This window comes from Medicago sativa, chromosome 3, assembly GCF_051527215.1.
Source record: "Medicago sativa cultivar Bolivia chromosome 3, Bolivia_mono, whole genome shotgun sequence".
NCBI lineage: Eukaryota > Viridiplantae > Streptophyta > Magnoliopsida > Fabales > Fabaceae > Medicago > Medicago sativa.
The window spans coordinates 51,773,470-51,798,340 of record NC_140751.1 but is presented as its reverse complement, the minus strand read 5'-3'; the positions used below and the strand labels follow the sequence as shown (position 1 = coordinate 51,798,340).

Genomic DNA, 24,871 nt, shown 5'->3' with positions numbered 1-24,871 from the left:
TTATGTGATATGTTGATATTTTATTGAGTGACTTTATTTTATTATTTATTAGAGTATATTTAGAGGGAGAATATATTTAGTGGAAGAATATATTTAGTGAGAGAATATATTTAGTGAAAAAATATAATTATTTAGAATAATGAGGCTTTGGGGCAGAAATAGAAATAAGGGAAAACAAGTAGGTTAAGGATTTATATATAAAGAGGAGAGTTAGAGTTAGAGAATAATGATTACGTGCAAATTGTTTTTGGGAGAAAGAGGAGAAACCTAGAGAAAGAGGAGAAACCTAGAGAAGAGAAGAACCAGAGAAGAGAAGTCTGTAGAATCCTTGCAATCAATCAATCTAGGGTAAGGGTGGGACTATCATTCAATAATCTTGAGTCTATGATTCTGACAATTTCATTTAACATGTTGTAGGTTTAGTTTTTGAGAATTGGAGAATTAGGGTTAAGAGTGATAATTGATGATTTATGTTATGTTGTTGTTGAGTTGTGGTTGTTGATGATTGTTGTTGTTAATGTCATATTATGAATTGGGTATGAATTATGTTGAGTTGTTGTTGTTGTTGATTGTGATGATTTTGGATGAATGTGAAGCTTGAATAATATAAGTTGCTTTTCCTAGTTTTTTCTTATCTCTGTCCAGAATTTTGAAATGAAAACTGGTATCGATCGGTATGGAATTGGTCTTAGGTGTAAACACGAAAGTTGTAGGTATGGGTTAGCTTTCTAATGTTGTTGGTTTGACTTCAAAAGGATTTATAGAACTTGAGTTATGGTCAAATTACTGCACGTAGGTCACAGTGAATTTTTATGGACTTTCAGCACAACTTTTCCGAATTTGAAATGAAAACTGGTATTGATCGGTACAGAATTGGTCTTAGGTGTAAACATAAAAGTTTTAGATAATTTTGTTAGCTTTCCAGTGGCTTTGGTTTGACGTAAAAATGATGTTTGGTCTTTGAGTTATGATGAAAATACTCCAAGGAGGTCTTAGCGAAATTGAACAGTGACAACATTCTCTGTTTCATGTTTTTGCGTTTTGTTCATATGTTTCTGTTTTGAATTGATCTTTGTTGTAAACATGAAAGTTGTTGATAATTGTGATATCTTTCCAGTAGCCTTGGTTTAACATGAAAATATGTTGTTAATAATTTATTATGTTTTTACAAAGATGCATGATGAATTGTTGATATTTGATACGATGTTATATGATGTTGTTTATGATTGATGAGCATGAAATTATGATGTGAAGTCATTGTCGTTGTCGTCACCACTGTTGTCGTCAATGTCGTTAAAGTTGTAAGTTGTTTATCGATGTCGTCGAAGTCGTTGGTCGTCAAGTATTGTTGTTGAGTCCATGCATCATCATTGTCAGAGAAGAGGGCTTATGCCCTGGAATGCTAGTCAATCACCCCTAAAGATGAGGGCTTATGCCCTGGAGCATTTTGCTCAATAGCGACGAGGGCTCAAGCCCTGGAGCCTTGTGCTCAAAAGTGACGAGGGCTCAAGCCCTGGGAGCCATTTATGCTCAATAGAGACGAGGGCTTATGCCCTGAATGGTACCACATGCATGATGTCTTAGTTGTTGTTGCATTGTCAAGTTAAAGAGTTGTTGTTGCATCGTCCTTGATGTCTAGTCGAAGTTGTGGATGTCGTAGTTGATCTATTGTCGTTGTTGTCAAGTTATCAATAAATTAAGGAGTTGAATTAAGAAGTATTACGAAGAAGTAACATAGTTAAATAAGTGTTATTTATGTTGTTAAATTCTGCTGATGAATTATATGCTTATTATTATTGGATGTGAAATCTCACCCCTTCTGCTTGGAAATGTTGCTCTTCGTATGAGTAACTTACAGGTGATCGAGAATAAGTAGCTATTGATTGCTGTCGTGAGTGGCTATCTCTCACTGTGTCTTTAGGTGCTCTGATACGTAACGGGATGGGAACTTTTGTGGCTATTTTCTATTCCTTACGTACTGCTTATGATTTTACATGACTATGATTTAGTTTTTGGATTATTACGAGATGTTTTGATGAGGCCTTCGTGCCAAGACTAATTATGTTGTTGAATTAAAATCCGCTGCGAAGTTTTTGAATATTTATGTTGACCAATTTATGAAGGATGAATTGTTATTTATTCCATTTATGATTTTTAAGAAGTGTGACATCCTATTTTAAGTTGAATACTCTGATCTTTATGTATTATTTTACATGTTGGGAAAACGGGGTGTTACACAGCCAATCCATGAATCTTAGGACACTCACAACACATTCTCCTTTCCCCCTAAGTAGTTCTACAAACAGGAAGTAATCGGGGTATACCTTACCTAGATGTTGAGGACAATGGTTCTATTTAGGTTTATCCTCATCAGTGCTTGTTTCCCTAATTACTAAACTAGTTACATCTTAGGTTAAGCAGATTTTACTCAATATTAATAATGTCACCTCCTAAGTACTTACTACTAGGGTCAACTCTCTTTCGATATCTTTCGCTAGTTTACTAATCACTTACTTCCTAGAGATATACTTAAACGTATAAGGAAATAAATATCAAGATATATGCTTCCAGATAGTAATAACAATTTTAAGCTCTGCCACAACCTAAGCATATAATCTGGCCCGACCTTGGGGGTGTGCAACCAGCTCAACCAAGCCGGGCCTCTAAAAGCTACGAGCCTCAAAAAAATAATTAAGTCTAATATTCATACCCCACTTAAATAAAAAAATTATATGTTACTTCTTTTTCTTTCTTCGTTACACGTTTGCGATTTTTCTAGACTCTAATTCTCCTTTCTGGACATAAATCTGATGCTATTAAACCACCCCCAATTTGTATAATCACTTAATCAGTCGATTTGGAAAGCTATTTTATTACCAGAATCACAACAATCATTTCTTTTTCGCTCAAACCATTCGTTTTCCCCTTTCCCACAATGGAGGAGTGACAAATCCAAACGATACCGTTAGGTAAATTTCACCTTTCTTTCATTTAATTTTTTTTTATTACGTTTCATGTTTAGAAGTTCTTCTGATTCTTAATGAAGCTTAGATACAAAAAAAAAATTGCATTTTTATTTTATTAGGGGCCTATTTTAAAAGGAGAGTCGAGCCTCCTATTTCATAGGAACGACCCTGTATCAAATCTAGGTTAGCACCTCACTGAAATAAATAAATCCTAAATAAAACTTAATAGCGAATATAAAATAAACTAAAATAAAATGACATTAAATTAAATAATTATCTAACAAAAGTAAACAGAGGTTCGTCTTAGAACCCTAACATATAGATATCTAGTTACACATGATAACTAGGACAAAAATACTAAAAGATAAAATCATACCCTAGAAAAGATAGAAGAAGATAGAACTCCTCTTTGGCTTCCTAGAATCGCCTTCCTCTTGAATTGCTTTAGTTCTGAACGAGAAATTATGAATGAGGAAGGTGGTATTTATAGGGAAAGTTTCCACCTAACATGGGCTAAAATTACAGGCTTTCAAAGGCAAAAAAGTCATAAAAAACGAATTTTCGCAAGACTCATGCGCCCCGCGCCTAGAGTCATGTGTTTGGCGCATGTGCATTGAGATTTCATGCACCAGGCGCCCCAATGCATGCGCCAGGTGCTTTAGGCTTTTACTTTCATTACTTTCCGTTTTGCTGACTTCTTCGCTTGTTGGGGTGTTTTCTTCATAGTTTAGTTGTCTTGGACATGGAGAACAGAATTCCTACAATTTTAAAGTTTGAGGCTTCTTGAATCTTCATTCTTCATCTTTCCAAAGCCCAATAATCTTCCGAGGTCTTGATTTGCCTGATTTGCTTGACTTCTTCGTGATTTACTTCAAGAACCCTCTAAAATTGCTATGTTTCGAGAAAAATAGAATTACAAACTCAAATATAGAAAACATTACAAATATCTTGAAATCATAGGAAATTGCTCTAATACTCCTCTGGTTTGTTCGTAAAACCTACTAAAATAGTCTGAAAAACTTGCTAAGAATAACGTAAGATGATCTGTCATCAGTAGACCATCATTTTATGTTTTATCTACATGTTTCTTTCTTTTGATAACCAAGTTCTACTAGTTCCCCACTCCAAACTTAAGATGTTGCTAATTCCAAAGAGCAACCCCAAACTTAATTTCAAACAATGACAAGTATTTCACTAACCTATCTAACTCTAAAAGGGAAATCAAATAGATATATAATCATTTAGGTTCATGATGCAAAATCACATAAAAGTAACGAATAAAAAATTAATGCATAGAGGCTCAACGTGGTTTCATAAAGGATAAATTAATAATGATATTCAGGATGGCTATTTTAAAGGCTCTAGGTACCAAAAACAAATGCCTCGTATGTATGACAATACAACCAATAGTCCATAAAGAACGACCGAAATTTCGAGAAAAATAAGAATCCAACATGGAACACTCATAATGAAAGAAAAGAGTAGAAATAGATTGGAATATATATATATATATATATATATATATATATATATATATATATATATATATATATATATATATATATGGGTTATGATAGAAGTCACCTTTTATGAATGTGTCTTTTATCAAGTTACTCTATGAGCATTTGCGAAAAGACACCAACTTACTTTTAGGAAGGTGTCTTTTATCAAAGTTATAACTAAAAAGTGAAAATCACACCTTAAGGTTGGCTCTCATTCAACGCTTGTTTAAGCTTTTTTATATTTTAAAGAGAATGAATATGAAACATTTTTATATTTTTTTATTAAGCTTTTTCTGTTTTCTAAAAATATTATGTAACATTTTTTTATTATTTAATTATTAAAATGTGTGTGTACGTGTGTGATCTATTAACCACATGTCAAATTGAAACGGTCAACTGATGGAAGAGACTTTCCAACGTGAGTAATATTTTGGATTAACTTGAAACTTTTAAAACATAAATGACCAAATTGAAACCTTAATAAAAATAAAGGAACAAACATGTAATTGACACTTTTTTTAGCAAAAAAAATAATCAAAAAATGCTTAGTATACTTATGAGAAGAGGGGTGCACCTATCATTTTTTCCTACCGTCCATGTGTTAAATCTCTCACCATCGATTCAAGGTCGTTGTCTATTTTTAGTATCATTGATTAAAAATCCCTTCTCTCTTTTGTTTATTTGAATTCAAATCTCATATTGAAATCCTCGTTCATCCCATCTTCTCTAGGGTTTTCATCATCTATAAATAAGGATCCATTTGATCTATTTTAAAACTGTCTTTTGATAACAAAAAAAAGTTTTTTTTTTTTACAGATAACAAAAAAAAGTTATTAACCTCTCATTTTTCTTATTTTGTAAAGCTGTATGCTTACTTTACACGGTCAATTTGTGAGGTTATCTTTGAGATTTTATTTCAAGTTTTTATAATTGCAATTCACATCTTGCTTGACCAAAAAGAAAGCTACCCATTTGTAGGTTCATTTGGTAATGATTGTGATTTGTGTAGAATGATATTTATATGATTAACTAGTGCATGACAATTACTTCTAACATGAATTTGAGTAGAACGATATATTGAATTAGGTTAAGGTAGTTAGTTTCCTATATATAATGAGTTAGTTCAAGGTAGTAGTTAGTTTCCTATATATAATGAGTTAGTTCAAGGTAGTTAATTACAATAATTTCTTTAAGTTTGATGTGGTATACAAGCTTGTAATAAGATGTGTAATTGTTCTTAAATGATCGTTTTGTAACTTTTATATATAGAGATGTTCTTGAAACAATTAATAATGATGTTATTTTAATTCATTTTCAACAAATGGAATATGTACTATTTTCTTTATAAATTTAGTTGTTGCAGCTATTTTAAGTATAACTTTTTTAGTAAATTTAGCATAATTCACCCTTCAAAAAAAAAAAAAAAGCATAATTCATTTCTTAGACCAAAATTTTTAGCCTCACTAATAATTTATGTCTGGATCCGTTCTAAGTTGGAGTTTCTTTGGCTGGGCTGGCTCGGTCTAAAACCATGAAATCCTCTAATTACTAAAATTTGCTTTGATCTCTCCGGTTATTTAAATTTATTTGATGTGATAGATAAAAATTACTTAGCAAATTATTTTCATTTTATTGATCAAGGCAAGACTTTTTTTTTTTCCTTCTATGAAACGAAGCCTGAGGCAAGACTCCGTTAGAGTAAAACTCTTTTAGCAAAAGTAATGTAAACTCTTATTTGCTTCTTGGTGATATTGATCTCCACGTCCATAATTTTATAGTACTATAACTACAGCAAGAATACGTGCTCCCTAATTATCATCACCTAATTATGTATGGACCGTACTTATTCTTATTTTCAAAGCTTATACATTAGGTAGACATCCTTCTGAAAATTGTGAATGATTTGTGTGGTGTTAATTGGTCTTTAAATGACTAGGTAGCTACTAACACAAATGAAGATGGTAAGTTGGTAACTAGTGGCTTTCCTTGATCACGACATGTAGTAATGGATGGCTAGAGTGAGTTATTTTTGTTTTTAAGTTAGGAGTGGATTGATTATTATTCTTAAATTAGTATCAACAGTCTTATTTATTTATTTTTTTGAAGTAGTTTAGTGGCTAGATCTCACACAATTTAATTGTAGAGAAGTGGAGTGTCCGGGGTTCAAACCTCGGCACCTACTAACTGAGTTAAACTCACGGGGATTATCAACAGTAAACCCAGTCCCTTAAAAAATATTGTAATTAATAAAACATAAGTATTTTTTTTGTCTTAACTTTTTTTATTTTTCTTATTATTTTTTTTATCTCTAAGATTATTAAAAAATAATTGATCAAATATCATTTCGTTTTTACGAAGTGTACATCATAGTACAATTAAAAGTGGTGGGTGAGTTCAAGTTGGCTCCTTCACCCAAGCAGACAAACTCAACATGCATTCCTAATTTGCTCTTGTCAAAGCAGTCCCTACTAGTTGCCACACTACAAAGTTTACACTACCATCCAAATTATCATGTAGATTTGCTTTTAAGCAAAAATATAAAGTTTATGATATGCACAAGGATATATAATTAAGTTCACAATTTTTTCCTCTAGTCAAAGAAAGAAATTGGAATGTGTTCACCAATCACCACCAATATTTTTTTTAAGGGCTCATGTTTATCTCCTTATTCATTATGTTTTGGCTAGCTCTTATTAAATTTGATTAATTTTGACCATTATCTTAACAATCGTGCCCTCAATATGACTGGACGATTACCTAGTCTTATGATGCACCCGTTCCGTTTTAAAATACATATTGCATTTTTATAATTTGTATTCATATAACTTTGATAACATTTTTTAATTAATATATAAATACAACTGTTAATATGTAAGATATTTGATTTGTCTTAATGAATATTTCTAAAATGTTAAATTTACCATAGAAGCGGTATTTTTAGTCAGGTAATTTTGAGCGCTCAGGGGTGGGTAATTTTGCTTTCAAATCTTTGATTATGGCTCAGGACGATCTATATATCTTTGTAAAGGAAACTTGAGTTGTTCTCATGCAAGCTTTAGGATGATGTGGCATATCTAAAAAAGCTTCAACTCTTTATTCTCTATTGCATTGAAACATTGCTATTATCCCTCTCTTAAAACCTTTCCACCTTTCCAACGTAATTATTTTTTAATAAGGTCTAATGGTACACATTCTAAAACAAAATACTTATGCATTAAATATGTCAAGGAAGCTCTAAATTTTATGAACGTTTTTTTCTTTTGTTATAAACACTAAAGAAGATATATAGAATAGAATATATAAAAAAGTTCACTTTGTATTCCTAATCTATACCTTTCACTTGAACATAACCTTTTAATTAGTTCACCTTTTCAATTCACATATTTATTTAACCAATTGAAAACCAAATATTGTTCCATTTATATATTGATCTTTTCTCTCATCTCTTATCATGTTGTTGTGGTAACACTTTGCATCAACCAAGAGCACAAACACATATATGAATTCCTTAGTATTGTACGATAGATTTATATCTCAAGAGGTAAGATAGCTTTCTTCAAGCACACTATAAGGTAGATTGGCTATGAGAATATAGCTACTATCTTTTATTATTATTCAAAACTTTGTCGATGGTTAAATCAAGCCTAACAAGTATGAAGGTTGAAGACAAGTAAGAACTTTGGTAATGTTTGTGACCTTAGGTATAAGGTTAACTCTTGATTATATATTGGTTTTTGCTGCATATCCTCTTGGTATTGTTGTGACTTTGAATTCATTGCATGTATCCATTGTAATGGCATATCTACACGGATATACCCAAAAAAAAAAATGATATTGATGTGGCTTTGTAGCAATATATCAATTTTATAATTTAATTATTTATTTTTTATACATTACTTAATTATTCATAAAAACCATTAACAAAGAGTTTTCTTCTTCTCTTAAAATCCTACAAAACTCTCCATTATATCAATTAAATATCTAACCTCTCTTAAAACTCTCCAACTCTCCACTATATCAATTTAATACATCCTCTAAAAAAGCCTCACTCTCTCTTTTATCTAAACTTATATAAAACACTCATCCCACTATTCATTTTCTTGGTATGTTTATAGTTATACGTTTAGAAAATTGCATAGTCATGTATTAATTGTATAATTGTATAATAATAATTAATCCATTGTAAATTAGTGGCATGTTTGTTTAGTTAAGGACTGTTATAAGTATAGTCAAATTCCATTGCTGTCATGATACTACATATTAATTTTTACTCATTGTTGCGACAATTCATTTTAATTAAATAATTAATTTAAAACAAGCAACCCACATGTAGTAAAATAATATATATAAATTAATTAGTTACAATTTCCCAAAATTTGTATTGTCATATTTATTATTTTTAAAAATAAGTTTATCACTTCAACCTTTAAACTACAATTTGATTCCTATTCCTTAACTTCTATTACCTAAATATGAACATTCATCATTCATTCATTGTATTATTGGTTAGTTATAATTTTTTCTATTCATATTCATGATCATTGTGTGTATAAATATGTGGTGAGGCTTTGGGGTCTTTTTATCTTACCCTTCATCCCAACAAAAGGAGTGTCATACGAAATTAGGAAAAATGGAGTAGGAAGAAAGGGCTGAATTGTGAAGTTTAGGATCATTGTCATCTTTTCCAAACAATTTTTGGGTGATACTCTTCCATTTTATATGATAGTTTTTGTTGTTGTTTTTTTTACTCTTTACATATCTCTCAACTATTTATTGGTTTTTGTGACAAGCCTTAGAGACTCAAGTTACTCCATTATATAGATTTGTCAAATATTTCACCTTTCATTTTTTTTTATTGATATAATGTTTATTAATCTATTTTTTTCATAACTATTTAATCTAATAAAAAAATACTACTTACAAATGACAAAGTTGATTCGAAAAAACTTTGAATATTTAGTTTATTTTGGTTGTTGTAAAAGCTTTGATGTTGGATGTCATATATTTACTTTTACATTTTAACTATCCGGCCTAGATAAAAGGATTTTACTTTTAAAAGAAGGTAAGATTCAACATGTCATCTTATTCTTAAAATTATCTCACTTTTGAAATTTAAATTGTCAATCCAACATAGTATCTTCTATATTATGTACCTAATTTATCTTAACAATTACATTATTTGATAAAATTATCATTGTGGAAATTATTGTTTTATTTCATCTTAATAATGGCATTATTATTTTAATGAATAAATAATTGTGAAAATTGTTTCTTTATATGTAGTTGATGACCATATACATAAAATTAATTTTATTTTTCAATTCTTTTAAATATAATACCATTCCTTAACAAACCATAAAATCGTAACCAAAAAAAAAAAACCATAAAATCAAACTCCACAAAATTCATTTTTATTGAGTAAGTTATAACTTCGTTGCTATTTGTTTGTATACAAGATTGAATTTTAACTCACCAGTTTACACTTCACAAATAACTTTTAAAATAGGATTTAATTATACCTAATTAGTATTTAGAACCATAAATGTATCTTTTTTTTCCTTTTTTTTTTGTATAAATGTATCGTTTATAATTTGTTCTTTTTTCTATTTCATTGGCACTATTTGCTGCACTCTTTTCCTTTTCTTGGTCTTAGTTAAAAATATGATGATTCATTTATACTCCTATATAGACATATAATGGTTCGTTATAGTTTATACTCATGTAAACACCTTTTTTATTCTATTAATATTTATATATGATTTAATAATACTAAAAGAAATCTAATTATAAGATAATAGTGCTATATTCTCACTATTTCTTTTGGTTACATCAGAAAAGGAAAAGAAAAAAAAATAAGAAAATCATTGAATTGTATATGATAATACTTATCGCACTTTTTATTTCTTCATTTGTAAAAATATGGCAAATATTATTTTAGTCAAACCCGTATTGATTTTCTGTTAAATTCGGTTAATGGTTGAAGTAATGAATTGGAGTTTATGTTAAACTATCTACGTCGAATGTATGATTTACATTTTCTAATATAATTCATAATTGTCTGACTTTTTCGGGGATATTTTTTAAATTTTATGACATTATTAGATCACATGTCACATCATTTAACAATTTTATATCACGGACTTAAATCCAATAATCTGAAGGTAACAATTCTATATCGCGGACTTAAATCCAATAATCTTAAGGTGAGACCAATTTGAATGATTTTAAAACTAAAGGACTAAAACTAAGTACAAATAAGGGACTAAAACTACAATTAAACCTACATATTTTAACTTAAATTTTGTTGAGTACCTTATGTAAAGCCACTTTTCAAATTCTAAAACTAACTTTATAGTATATTACAATTAAATGTCACGATAATTTATTAAGAAAATGACTTCAACAATATTTTTTTAAATTAACCAAAATATAATAATAGTATGTTTAATTATATCAATCAGCTCTAAATATAATTCATTAAGAAAATGGGTTCAACTATTTAGGGACATAATTAGGGAACGTAAAAGAAAATTATCGCCACAAAAATTAAATTTTGAATGAATATGAGAGAACTTAAGTAAGATTTAAGAGATTAAAAGTGAGAAGCTGATGCATGTAAAAGTTAATTTTCTGCAATTTCATAAAAAATAATATTTGTGATTTATCATTGTTTCTGTGACAAAATCAACAATATAAAATTGTAATAAAAAATAATTATATTTAACAGTATTTTAATGAAACCCGTGCAACGCACGGGTTGAATACCTAGTGATCTCATAAAACCATCTAGCCTGGAAGAGGTGAAAAAGGCTATATGGGATTGTGACAATTACAAAAGTCCATGTCCTAACGGTGTTAATATTGGATTTATTAATGAGTTTTAGGGGGGAATTAAAAGAGGATCTGATGCCCTTCATTACAGGCTTTCACTGCAATGGTAAATTAGTAACAGGATCATATCAATAGTACTTCCATCGTCCTTATTTCTAAGGTGGATAGTCCACAAAGATTATATGCTTTTTTCGACCGATTTCCTTAGTTGGGTGTCTGTTTAAGATGTTGTATAAAGTTCTAGCTAATCATTTAAAAGCAGTGATCGATTTGGTTATTTCTGAGGAGCAATTATCATTCATCTAGGGTTGTCAAATTCTTAACGATATTCTAATTCCTAACGAATTGGTGGACGAAGCACGAAAGTTAGAAAAAGAACTAATTATTTTTAAAGTTGATTTTGAGAAGGCTTTTGACTCGGTGGATTAAAATTATTTGGATGTTGTTTTGTCTAAAATGAATTTTCCAACGTTTTGGAGGAAGTGGATTAAGGAGTGTATTAGTGCCGCTATAACTTCTATTCTTGTCATTGGCAACCCAATAGCATAGTTCTCTTTTCAACGAGGACTCGGTCAATGGGATCCACTCTCACCTTTCCTTTTTTAATTGCGGCAGAAGATCTGAACGTTATGATGAAAAGCCATTGTAGTCGAAGGCCTATTTTCTGGGTATAAGGTTAGCGCACATGATAATGGAGTTATGATATTCCATCTTCAATTTGCAGACAATACTTTGTTGATAGATGAGAAAAGTTGGGCTAACATAAGATCTCTAAAAGTTGTTCTAATTCTATTTAAGGTGATCTCATTTTAAATTTCTTGTTGTGTATGCTTCCACTTGTTGTGTTAAAAGAATGGATCTTTGGAGTACTTTGCTAGCTATTCAGTTGAATTTCAGAATTTCCTAGGGTTTTATGGGAGATTTTAACAGAATTATGTGGAAACATGAGCATAGAGCCAATCATTCTCCTTCTATAATTGCAATGGAAGATTTTAAGAACTAGACAAATGTTGGTGACCAAATTCATTTGCCTACTAGGGGTGTAGAATTCACTTGGAGAAATCGTAGAAATGGCAGAAGGAATACCAATAGAAGAGAGATAGAAGCATTTTTAATCAAGAATGGTTAGATATATGCACTTTTATTCGATGTTCAACTCTTTTGAAGACAAGAATAGACCACTTCCCAATTTCACTAGAATATAAATTAGGAGTTCATAGTTTCAATTCTCAGTTTAAATTTATGAAAATTTGTAGCCTTCATAGTTCATAATGATTGTAAAAACATAATTTCTTCAATTTGAAAAGCAAACATTGTTGGATGTCCATTCTAAACAAGAAGCTTCAGTTGTTGAAAGTTAACTTGAAAGCTTGGAATAAAGATGTGTTTGGCAATGTACATTAGGGTAAGTGAAGCTGAATCATAGTTGTAAGCAAATTCAAGATAATGGTCATAATGATATTCTTATGCAGCAAGAAAAATGGCTCAAAAGAACCTGGAATTTGCTCTTAATAAAGGAGTTATTTGGCTTTAAAAGGCAAAAGTAAGGTGGCACTTTTGGAGGGAGACAAAAATACAACATACAAGCAATTTTTTTTCGAAAAGTTATTTTCAGATTTTTTTCGGAAATTTATTTTCAGATTTTTTAATTTCAAAAATTAATTTCCAGAAAGATTTAATTGTTTTTTTAATTTTTTTATTAAGAGAAATGAGACGTCAGCGCCACGTGGCAAAAGTTGCACAGTCATCAACCTTCACGTCGGCAAAACCATGTCACTTCAACTCTTTGGTGGGTTCAAGGACATTTTTAAGAGACATAAATTTTACAAGGATGATTTTGATTTTGTAAGGACCAAAAGCCAAATGAACTCTATTTGCCAAGACCAGATGGATTTTTAAGCCAAAATGAAATCAAAATTTTGCATGAGCAAGTTTGCAACAGAATTGAGAAGCAAAATTTAATGTATAAGACTTGCGAGACAAACATCTTAAGTGACAAACATTCAAAGTATAGACTTGGTATGAGTATACTTGTAAAAGGAATAATTTCCTAATAAACCAAATGTCAAATTATCCTCATGGTCCTAGCACACTAGCACAAGATATGCATAGTTGCATAAACACAACCTTCACTAGAAAAATACTTCCTGCCACGGATCTGCAACTTCCAGAAAAATATCCTGCAACACTTAATGCAACTCCGGTTCAAGCCACTCCTCTGAAAGTCAACACCATTTGATACAATAAAAGCACCAACCATGCTGAAAATTCCAACAAAACGGCCCGTCTCCTCTTTCAACTTAGCATTGATTTCCAGTGACAAATGAAAATCCTTCATACTCAAATCCACCAATTTGGAAAAATAGAGATTCTTATTTCATCCTTCTCCACAAATAAACCATGACCAGGACAGTAGCTTTATCTGGTCTACGACCTTCGAAATGTTAGCAATTTCATTTTCTCTCTATTTGGCATAGGCGTGTTATTGATGAGTACTAGAATAAGCAAGATTCTAGTACAATATTTTTTCAATGAGCAAAAAGCAAGATTGATCACCCAATTGGTCAATACTCTGAAATTCAATCAGCTTCAGGGATGCTCTGAAGTGCAGGTCTCCAAGATCTCTGAAGTGATTCGAAGCCATTACTATGGTTCATCAATTGGGCCAAAACTTGTTCCACTCTCAACTCCTTCATGTCCACTTTGCTCAACAACTCTTCTAACTGCTTCTTTGTAATCTTGATTTTCACCTCAGTTGTTGTTTTGGAAGCAGCACCGTTGCTTTTTCCCGCAAAGTTACCCTCGAATGCTGAAAAATCCCATTCACCATCATCGTCCTTGGTCACGTATTTTGTTGATGATTGGTGCTTCAAGCAGTTTCCCATTTTTGTTTTTGCAATTATATACAAACCTAATTGAGTATTGTTTTTTGCCTAAAAGGAAAAAATTGATTGTTGTTTTGCTTATGTACAGAGAGATTGAGAGAGAGAGGGAGAGAGGGAGAGATATTTCTTTTAAAGATTGGAGAGGGTTGGGTGATATATAGGAGAGAAAAAATGAAGATGCATGGAATGGAGAGTAAGTCAATACTTCATTTATTTGATGGAGGTAAGGTGGTTGTTTCCTTTATTTATTTTCTTAAGGGAAAAGTAATGGGAAAGTGGAGCCCATGCTAGAAATAGTAGCAGTTCTTTGGTTTTTGTCTCATGATAATGATAGACAAATAATTTTAGTCCAAAAACTTTAGACAAATCCTACTCATAAACTGATCACCACGGAAAGCTAGCAGCAGTAGTGTAGTATGCGTGTGGAAGATGCTACTCCCTCCGTTTCAAAATGAGTGTCGTTTTAGCCAAAAAAATTTGTTTCAAAATGAATGTCACTTTCAGTTTCCAATGCAATAATAATTTTTTCTTTTCAATTGTACCCTCCAATTAATACTCTGCACACTACTTCCAAAGTATTACTTTTAAATCTAACCAATAGTTAATAAGGATAATTTGGTAAAATAAACATTCTCTTTCTTTTAATCATTGCATTTCTTAATATGTGTGTAAACACCTAAAACGACACTCATTTTGAAACGGAGGGAGTAGTTTGTACAAAATTGTACAATAAAATGAAAGGTCATGCTAACTTGTGCCCTTAGGGCACATGTTAAACAACCTAAAGAGAGCAACTTTGCATTAGAAAACATAATATATCAACTTTTAAGAAGTTGAATGCACAACTTTAGTATTTATATTTCTATAACGAGTTTCTTAACATGTGCCCTTGAGGGCACAAGTTAGCATTTTCCTAAAATCAATTGCAGCATTCAATCCTAATTTTTCTCATATTAAGTTTAATGACATCTTTGGTATTTTAGGGGAAGAGAGTGATTTGATATTTGATAGAGATAAGTAAAGTTTCATAAAAAATTAATCTAATTAGAATTTGAGTTCGGATTCATCTTGATATATCTTTAATTGAAATTTATAATGACTTAAGCATAATCATTTGATTATCATGTCTAATTACTCTAATTTGTATGAGAAAGTATTATCTCATACATTACATAGAATAGACATCAACACCTCATCCCACACAAAGAAGGTTATCCCCAACTAAGGTCCTACCCCCATACATCACTTGTAAGAAGAAAAAACAAAGTTTAGAAATGGGAGGGAGGGAGAGAGAATAGAATTGATCACTTCATTTGGCATTCGAATTTACAATGATGGGTTCACTTTACACATATGATACACTCTTTACTTTACACTTTCTATTCACTATATATTTTTCACATACTATACATCTATTTATACATTTTACAAGATGCAGTTGTGTTTAACAACCAACTAACAAACAGTTAAAACTAACTAACTGTCACTATAGAACGTTTTTGCTCAACATTCTGAACTCCGACACTTAGGGTCTGTTTGGAACAGCTGATCATCTAAGGAAAGAAAGCATCAAGGATAGAAACACAGATTTCAAGAAACTTTCTATGGTTTGGTTGCACAAGATAGAGGAAGGAAAGACCACTTTTTTCTGGGTCCCACACAAGATTCCCATCCCTCCTAATTTGAGAAGAAAGTTTTCGATGGTAGGGGGGCATTGCAAAAAGACAAAAACAACCTAATGTCAAAATATAATCTTTATTTTATATTATTATTATTATATAATATTTTTTATTGAAAAACGTGAGAATAGTATCTTATAAAGAGTATATATTATCATTATATATTTGAGCTATATATTTAGTGATATATTTCAGCTATATATGTGTATTTATTTTATTAAAGATGTGTATTTTATTAAGATTATATTTTAAAAAAATTATCTTTATATTTTATTTTACTTAAGGGCATGTATGTCATTTTATAAGTATACTTCTTTCTTTCCTCTCATTTTCTATTCACTTTCACTACAATCAAACAACCTAACAAATCATCTCACTTTCCATTCACTTTCCTCATACTTTCTTTCCTCTTACAATCTTTCCTCTTACAATCTTTCCTCTCACTTTCTTTGGTGATCCAAACACACCCTTAGTGTTTTCACTACAAGTAAATTATTACAACTGGTTAAATTGAATTACAACTCACAACACACCACCTTAATTCAAGTTGGCCAATGCATCCATTCCCATCAAACCTCTTAGCTTCATGAATACTTCACCCTATTTAGCAGCACTATCATAATCACACATAATGTTACTAGAAAAAACATAACCCAGGGCTACCTCTTCAAGGAACTTTCGACTTCTCATACTTGATAACTTTGTTGACAACTCCCATGTCATGACAATAAATGATGATTAACATCACTTCTTGCTAAATAATTTTGTCTTTTCCCCATAGCACAATTCGATCACAATATTAAGAAGAAGAAAAGAAAGTTTAGAAAGGAGAGAGAAAAAATGTGGAAAAAAAATTTGATCACTTCACTTGTGATTCTCAATTTACAATGATGGGTTCATATCCTCATATGATACGGTCTTTTACTTTACACTCTCTTTATTCATTATATATTTTTCACATACATTATAACAAATTTAACAATGATGGCAGATCATCTTACGTTATTCATAACATGTTTTTATGTCATATTCAGTAGGTTTCACATCCAGAATAGAGCAGTATTAGAGCAATTGCTTATGATTTTGGAACATTTGTAATGTTTTCTATATTTGAGTTTGTAATTCTATTCTTTCTGAAACATACCAATTTTAAGGTGTTTTGATTTGATTCACGAAGAAATCATGCAAATCGAAAAAGAAAGACATCTGAAGACTTGTGAAGACTTTAGGAAGATCAATAATGAAGATCCAAGAGGCCTCAAAAGACATTACAGATGGAGAAATTTTGTTCTCAGGTCCCAATACATCTTATATAGAAGCAAACACCCAAAAGGACGAGGAAACAGAAATTTAAGCCTCGAAACGCACTCACAGGCACCACGAGCATGGCCATGTGCCTAGGCGCCCCGAGAGTGCATTTTAGTGCATTTTATGCACTCTCATGCACCCCGAGGAGGAGCCAGACGCTCTGAGCATTGTTGAATACGGGCCAAAATTGCTTTTTGCTACTTTTAAGTGGAAAAGGCGCGGTTCTTAAGCTCATCTTCCGGTGGAAACTCTCCTTATAAATACCAAGCCTTTCATTCATAATTTCTCATTCGAAACAAAACGATTCAAGAGGAAGGCAAGCATTACGAGCTTCCACATAGGAATTTCTCTATCCCCACTCAAAGTTTCTTTAGGGTATGTTTTATTTCTTTTGTAATTTGTCTTTAGTTACCATGTGTAACTAAATCTTTTTAGGCTAGGGTTCTAAGATGAACCTCTATTTTGTTTGTTGGATATTTATTTAATTTAAAGTCTTTTATTTAGTTATTTCTCAAATGCTATTTAGTTTTACTATAGTGCATAAGACTTGTTTCCTCTGAAGCATAACCCTGACTTAGGCACTTAGGGAGGTGACATTACCTAATTTGATATATATCTGTCTAATCAGGAAGTAATTAATTAGTAACTAGGAAAACACGCCGAAAGAGAGGAGAACCCTGAGAGAAAGGTACTTAGGGAGGTGACATACCTATTATTGATACATATCTTCCAGAATCAGGAAGTAACTAGTTAGTAATTAAGAAAACAGGTGACTTCATGACTTAAATCAGCTCAGTAACTCAATTATCCTTTCACCTTGGTAAGGTAGACGCTTATAGAGCTGTCCGTTTGTAGAACTACTAAAAGGTAGAGTGTATTATGTACTTCTAAGATTCATTAGCATGAGAACCTTTAGGACACTATGAATTTAGGAACCCTATTCGTTATTGTTTCAAATACCTCAGACAAAGTAAGAACCTACACGTAAACCTACGAGTGTAAGTGTACTTTTCTCTTAAGAACTGAAACTCGTAGGCACTCTGGTGTAATAGTTGCAATTGACAGTTGGAGGGACATATACCATAACTCCATGGGCGGACCTGAACAGGTCCTGGTGTGGCAAGTGCCACACCAGCCCAGCCAAAAACTTTTTATGAATTGGTACTCTTGAATTCTTGCACAATTAGCAGAAAACAAAGAACCCATGTACCAGTACCACCACGTACTTGAAAAGCCTAAAGTTTTTCACCCTATGGGTTTCAAACTAGTGAGTATTGTTCAAACCAAATACTAACAATGACCCACAATGCATTGGATAAAGCACAAAGGGAATTGTTCACTTATACATTAGATGTGGGACTTGGTATCTATTTCTGTTTTACAAAGCACATGCATATATAACTGGAAGTATTTTTTTCGACATATAGAGAATGAAATTACTTCTATAAAAAAATAGAGAATGAAATTAATTATCTAATTTAATATTAATAATAAGTAATATCAATTTTTGTGATTATCAAGCTATGTATTTTGTGTTGCTTGTTGGAAAATGGTTTTACAAAAGACCTAAGAATTGAGTTTTCATCGTTAGCATCGTATGTTTGTCAAGATATTATTGGGTTTTGACTACTAAAATTGATTTTATATTGTTTGAAATTGAAATTGAATCAGGATGAAGAATATATGAAGAGTCAATTAAGTACCAAGATGGATGATTAATGGTCAAATAAATGATCGTTTTGCTACAACTATTTTTAATATAATTTCTTATTAAATTTAGTTTTGTTTAATTATTTGACAAAAAAATTGTGCCTCACCAACATTGTGAGTCCAGATCCGCCCCTGCATAACTCTGAGAGAGTAAGGCCCCACATGTACCATTCCATCTGATTAGCAGGTGCAACTTGACAGCTGATAGGTAGTCAAATTCCTGACAAACTCATCACTTAAATAGTCCCCCTTGAAATACTGAACTTAACTTGACTGTTACTTAATTCCAACAAATAAATAGAGGGGATTCGAAGAATCCTAACCGCTGCTAACATTCTGTAATCAAAACAGGTAAACTTTACTCTGTTGCAAACAGATTAAATTGCAAAACTCTAAACACTTATCTCTATATTTTATTTTATTGTTCCCAACTAAGTAACGCGAATTGTTTGGTTGAAACGACATTCCTTGTAGATATGATACTTTACTTATCACTTTATTACCTGGAAAACGATTTTATACACTCGCCTAATACGACCATTAAGTTTTTGGCGTCGTTGCTGGGGATTGTTGATATTTTCGACTAAGCAATTTAAATTACTTATTCGTATCTGTTTTTTACTTTTCTGCATTTTATTTTTCTGTTTTAAAAATCCAAAAATACAAAAAAAAAAAGATATATTCCAATTGACTCTGTCTTACTAAGAACTTTGTGTGTAGTTTGTTTCATGCGTGATTCCAAAACTGGTATTCTGCAATTCGATCTTGACATAGACAGAACCGAACGAGCACTTCGGAAAGCAACCCGAATTGCTATAACAAAATGAAATCATCCCAATTCAAGACTATTAATCAGACGAGTCAAAAATGGGAGACGAAAATCCTCACATAACTCTAGGAAACTATGTGAGGCTGGATAACTTTGTTGAAGTATCACTTGGGTTCCAACCAGCAAACCCTGCGGTGTTTGATGTCAATAACAATAATGTCATGCTTAATTTGAAATCTAATCAATTTTCAGGTATGAAGTCAAAAGATTGCAATGCACACCTAACACACTTTCTGGATGCCTGCAACACAATCAATCCAGCAGGGGGTATCATAATATGACAAGCGACTTAGGTTTGTTTGGATATTCTCTAACCGGAATGACAAAGGATTTGCTGAACACGCTAGCAAGTGGTACAATCACGACCTGAGATCAACTCAAGAGAGGGTTCTGGAACATATATTTTCCAACTGCGAAATACTTGGCGCAGAAGAAGGAGATTTCCACATATAGTATGAGCTTTTTATTTATTTATTTGTTTGTTTTGGAATTTTTAATCTATCTCTTTGGAATTAATATTTTTTTAACAAAAAAGACATTTTGCTGTCGGTACTCACATCTTCAATAGTTTTATGGAGGCATGGGAGCAGCCGACATAGTAGTGGAATGAGTGTTAAATGGTTACGTTAAGTGTGTGAAAAGGGTCTACATCAAATAGATCCATCCGTGTGAACACAAACTAGCGAAAGGGATCTTTGGGTGAAGATGATGCTATTTGGCCATTACTCATTCACAGTCACGTCAACATATCTCACCCAAAAACAATTTCCTTTATCTTTATCATATCTAGGTTGGGATTTGATTTATATAAAATGCATACATAATATGGATTTGTATTATACACAAATGTCGTTTTTTTCCTTTTCTGTACACAAATATCTTTTCTACTATTAAATATAAAAGTTGTAATATATTAATTATTTAATTTAATGATGAGATTTATTTATGAAATAGTAAAATCAGTTTATGCTTTATGCATGATTTGTCCCATTTTTATACAATAGATTTGGTAGATAATTGGGATTTAATCAGTACCAAAAGGAATAATATTATCAACACACTCGCAGCTGACATTCCAACACTTAATCTTTTATTAATATTGAGTCTTTTAAATCATATATCCAATATAAATTTGGTGGAAATCTATAAAATTTAAATGATAAAAAGAGTGTATTAGAGAGTATGTTGGTAACACTCATTTGTTATGCATGCTAACATGTGTCATCAAATGTAAAGATAGAATTTTCATTTTGGAAGTGATAAATTTTAAACTTCAAAAAATTGAATGCACGAACTGTACCATTAATATTTTATATTTGGTTCTCTACATTATATCCTCCTTGAAAATATATTTTCTCTATTTTAGAATAGATGTCGTTGTCAACTATTTTACACATGATAAGATACAATTTTAATTGTTGATATCTTTAATTATATATAGTAAAAATTATAAAAATTAGATATTTTGAAAAATTTATCGAGACAAATCAAACAACATCTTGCATGCTAACATTTATTTTATATTTAAGTTAAAAAATAGGATCAAAATAAGTTATGTGAATAATGTATTCTTTTTGTATGTTTTAAAAGGCACGCATTGTAAAAATACGACACGTATTTCAAAACAGAAGGAGTAATATGTATCTTACGGTTTGTCGAGTAACAAAAGATTCAGAAATTTTAAACAAATGGCCAAACCAATGGAGAAAACTTGATTAATATGGATGGCCTACAAAAAATGGTAAAAAATTAATAATTTTTAAAAACGATACTTTGTTAAATCAATTTAATATATACATTGACAGAGTAAAAAAATTATACACATTCATCCAATGAAGTTAGCTTTGATTCTGCCGGTAACAACCGTAAGTGTTGAACGTGTTTTCTGTACTATAAAATATATGAAGAGTCAACTATGTAATAAGATGGGTAATTGATGGTTAAATGACAATCTCGATGATATTGATCAACATTTTGTTAGTTAAACAGTGCAATTGATCAGCACGTCCATAAAAGATGAGTAAACTTTTATTTGCTTCTATTGATCACCAAATCACCACGTCCATAAAAGACGAGTAAACTTTTTTTTCCTTCTTGGTGATATTGATCACCACGTCCATAATTTTATAGTACTATAACTACAGCAAGAATATGTGCTCCCTAATCATCATCACCTAATTATATATGGACAAAACTATTCTTATTTTCAAAGCTTATACACTAGGTATGCATCCTTCTGAAAACTATGGATGATTTGTGTGGTGTTAATTTGGTCTTTAAATAATTGGGTAGCTTTGACTATACAGCTTTAGAGTATGTTGATTATTATTCCTAAATTATTATCCAATGGCTTATTTAAACGGTCATTAAAAGAATTAACCCCAGTCCATAGTAATAAAACATAAGTATTAATTATTTTGTCTTTACTTTTTTAATTTTTAGTTTTTTATTTAACAAGTACAACATTCCCCGTAGCCAGCGAAGGATACATGTAGGAGCTATGTGGGACTATAGCTCCACGTGCTTTTCCCAATTTTTTTTTTTAAATAAAAGACAGCTCTCACTCTCACTCTTTCATTTTCCCTTCCTGTAAACGTACCCCTCTCTTCTCTTTTCATCCTCTCTCAATCTCAACTAACATAGCAGCTCTCCTTCTCTCTCAATCTCAAATTTCTCCTCCTTCTCAACTCTCACCTCTCACTCTAATGTAAGCCATTGATTCTTCAATTTCCCCCTCATTCTCCAATTGTTTGTTTTAGGTTTTAAAATATTTTGAATCCTTTGCATAAGCAATGTGTTTGCTTGTTTGGCGTGCCGCCTATATATGATGCGCTTTTTGTTGTTTTTTCCTATTTTCCCGCGAGTTGGTGGTGTGTCTTACACCTAATTTGTCGATGAATAAAATTTGCCATTTCAACAAAAAAAAATGTTATTTCTTATTTTTAATATAGTTTGCATTATTGTTTTTATGAAATTTTAGCTCCACATATACTTAAAGTCTGGATCCGTCCCTGCCCGTAGCAAAATGTTAGTATTATAAACAGAAAGTAGAGATGTATTTGGGTTAAACTTGACATGTTTATCCTTAGAGTATTAGTTAACAACATCCACACATAATTAATGTGATGGGAAATAATGAGTATTATGTCAGTGTGATGGCTAAACTACTATTTTAATTTACTACTATTTTTTAATAACTATAGACTTTTTATGAGTGTATGTTATACTGCTTTTGAAAGTGGTCCAAGTTGGTTCCTTCACCCTAGCAGATAAACTCAACATGCATTCCTAATTTGCTCTTGTCAAAGCAGTCCCTACTAGTTGCCACACTACAAAGTTTACACTACCATCCAAAATTATCATGTAGATTTGCTTTTAAGCAAAAACGGAAAAGTTTATAATATGCACAAGCATGTATCATTAAGTTCACAATTTTTCCTCTAGTCACAAAGAAATTCGGGATGTGTTCACCAAAAAGAAATTCGGGATGTGTTCACAAAGAAATTCCAACAAAACGGCTAGTCTCCTCTTTCAACTTAGCATTGATTTCCAGTGACAAATTAAAATCCTTTATACTCAAATCCATCAATTTGAAAAATAGTTTCTTGTTTCTTCTTTCTCCAGAAATAAACCATGACCACGACAATAGCTTTATCTGGTCTACGACCTTCAAAATCTTGGCAATTTCGTTTTCTCTCTATTTGGCATAGGCGTGTTATTGATGAGTACTAGAATAAACCGAGTGTGACGAATGTCATAATCCACCTCAAATGGACAATATTTTTTGAATGAGCAAAAAGCAAGATTGACCCAATTGGTCAATACTCATCTTCATCAACTTCAATCAACTTCAGGGATGCTCTGAAGTGAAGGTCTCCAAGATCTTTGAAGTGATTGATAGCCATTACTATGGTTCATCAATTGGGCTAAAACTTGCTCCACCCTCAACTCCCTTATGTCCACTTTGCTTAACAACTCTTCTAACTGCTTCTTTGTAATCTTGATCTTCACCTCAGTCGTTGCTTTGGCACTGGCACAGTTGCTTTTGGCCGGAGAGTTACCTTCTGATACCTGAAAATCCCAATCATCCTCGTCGTCCGTCGCATATTTTTGATGCTTCATGCAGTTTCCCATTTTTGGTTTTGCAATAGTTTTTTTTTATTTGCAACTTTTTCAATTGAGTGCTGTTTAGATTATGGAGAGAGAGAGAGAGAGAGAGAGAGAGAGAGGGAGATTTATTTTAAAGATTGGAGATGGTTGGGTGATATATAGGAGAGAAAAAATGAAGATGCATGGAAGGGAGAATAAGTCGATACTTCATTTATTTGATGGAGAGAAGGTGGTTGTTTCCTTTATTTATTTTCCTAGGTGAAAATTAATGGGAGAGTGGAGCCCATGCTAGAAATGGTAGCTGCTTTTTTTGTTTTTGTCTAATGATGATAATGATAGTCATATCATTTTAGTCCAAACACTTTAGATAAACTCTAGTGATAAACTCACCACGGAAAGGTATAGTAGTAGTAGTAGTGTTGTATGCGTGTGGATGATGCACAAATTGGTCTGTTGGTATGTATACTAGTTTGTACAAAATTGTGCCATGAAAAGTTATGAAACACGACACATATAATTACACTGAATTATGTGATTTTTTTTTTAAATTTAACTGTGTCGGCGTGTAGGTGTCGGTGTCGTGTCGTGTCTGATGTCCGTGTTCGTATCCGTGCTTCATATTGAAAACCAATTGCAGGATTCAATACTATTTTTTCTCATATTATGTTTCATGACTTCTTTGACTTTTAGGGGAAGAGATCTGCTCTAATGATTTGAAATTCAATCAAGATATAAGTAAAGTATGGTAAAAAAATAAAATCTAGTTAGAATTTGAATTTGGATTCATCCCAATGTCTTAAAACATAGTCTAGTTAAAATTTGAGTTCGGATTCATCCTAATATATCTTTAATTGAGATTTATTAATTATTTGAGCATAATTATTTGACTATCATATCTAATGACTCTAATTTGTATGATATGTACATAGATTATACATCAACTTCTCCACCAACACCTCATCCCACACAAAGATGGTTCTCCCCCAACTAAGGTCCCACCCCGATACATCATTCCTCCAGGATCTCTTTGCTCGTTTTTGGAAGAAGAAGA

The 24,871-nt window shown here is 31.6% G+C and overlaps 2 protein-coding genes and 1 long non-coding RNA gene across 3 annotated transcripts; 1 reads left to right on the top strand and 2 right to left on the bottom strand.

Annotated features, from left to right (window-relative positions):
* Window positions 1-236: 236 nt before the first annotated feature.
* Window positions 237-2,144, top strand: LOC146938155 (uncharacterized). Its single transcript, XR_015033352.1, has 2 exons — window positions 237-348; window positions 1,859-2,144. It is a non-coding gene; the product is annotated as an uncharacterized LOC146938155 (long non-coding RNA).
* Window positions 2,145-13,172: 11,028 nt separating this feature from the next.
* LOC146938154 (uncharacterized) lies at window positions 13,173-14,385 on the bottom strand. Its single transcript, XM_085752165.1, has one exon. The coding sequence runs from the start codon at window positions 14,182-14,184 to the stop codon at window positions 13,879-13,881; it is 306 nt and encodes a 101-aa protein (XP_085608291.1). The 5' UTR covers window positions 14,185-14,385; the 3' UTR covers window positions 13,173-13,878.
* Window positions 14,386-23,047: 8,662 nt separating this feature from the next.
* LOC146938153 (uncharacterized) lies at window positions 23,048-24,237 on the bottom strand. Its single transcript, XM_085752164.1, has one exon. It carries the CDS (start codon window positions 23,842-23,844, stop codon window positions 23,551-23,553), a length of 294 nt encoding a protein of 97 aa, XP_085608290.1. The 5' UTR covers window positions 23,845-24,237; the 3' UTR covers window positions 23,048-23,550.
* Between the last annotated feature and the right edge of the window lie 634 nt (window positions 24,238-24,871).

What these genes read in the sequence shown, in the direction of transcription:
- LOC146938154 (XM_085752165.1), bottom strand. Translation starts at nt 14,184, where the DNA reads ATGGGAAACTGCTTGAAGCACCAATCATCAACAAAATACGTGACCAAG.
- LOC146938153 (XM_085752164.1), bottom strand. Translation starts at nt 23,844, where the DNA reads ATGGGAAACTGCATGAAGCATCAAAAATATGCGACGGACGACGAGGAT.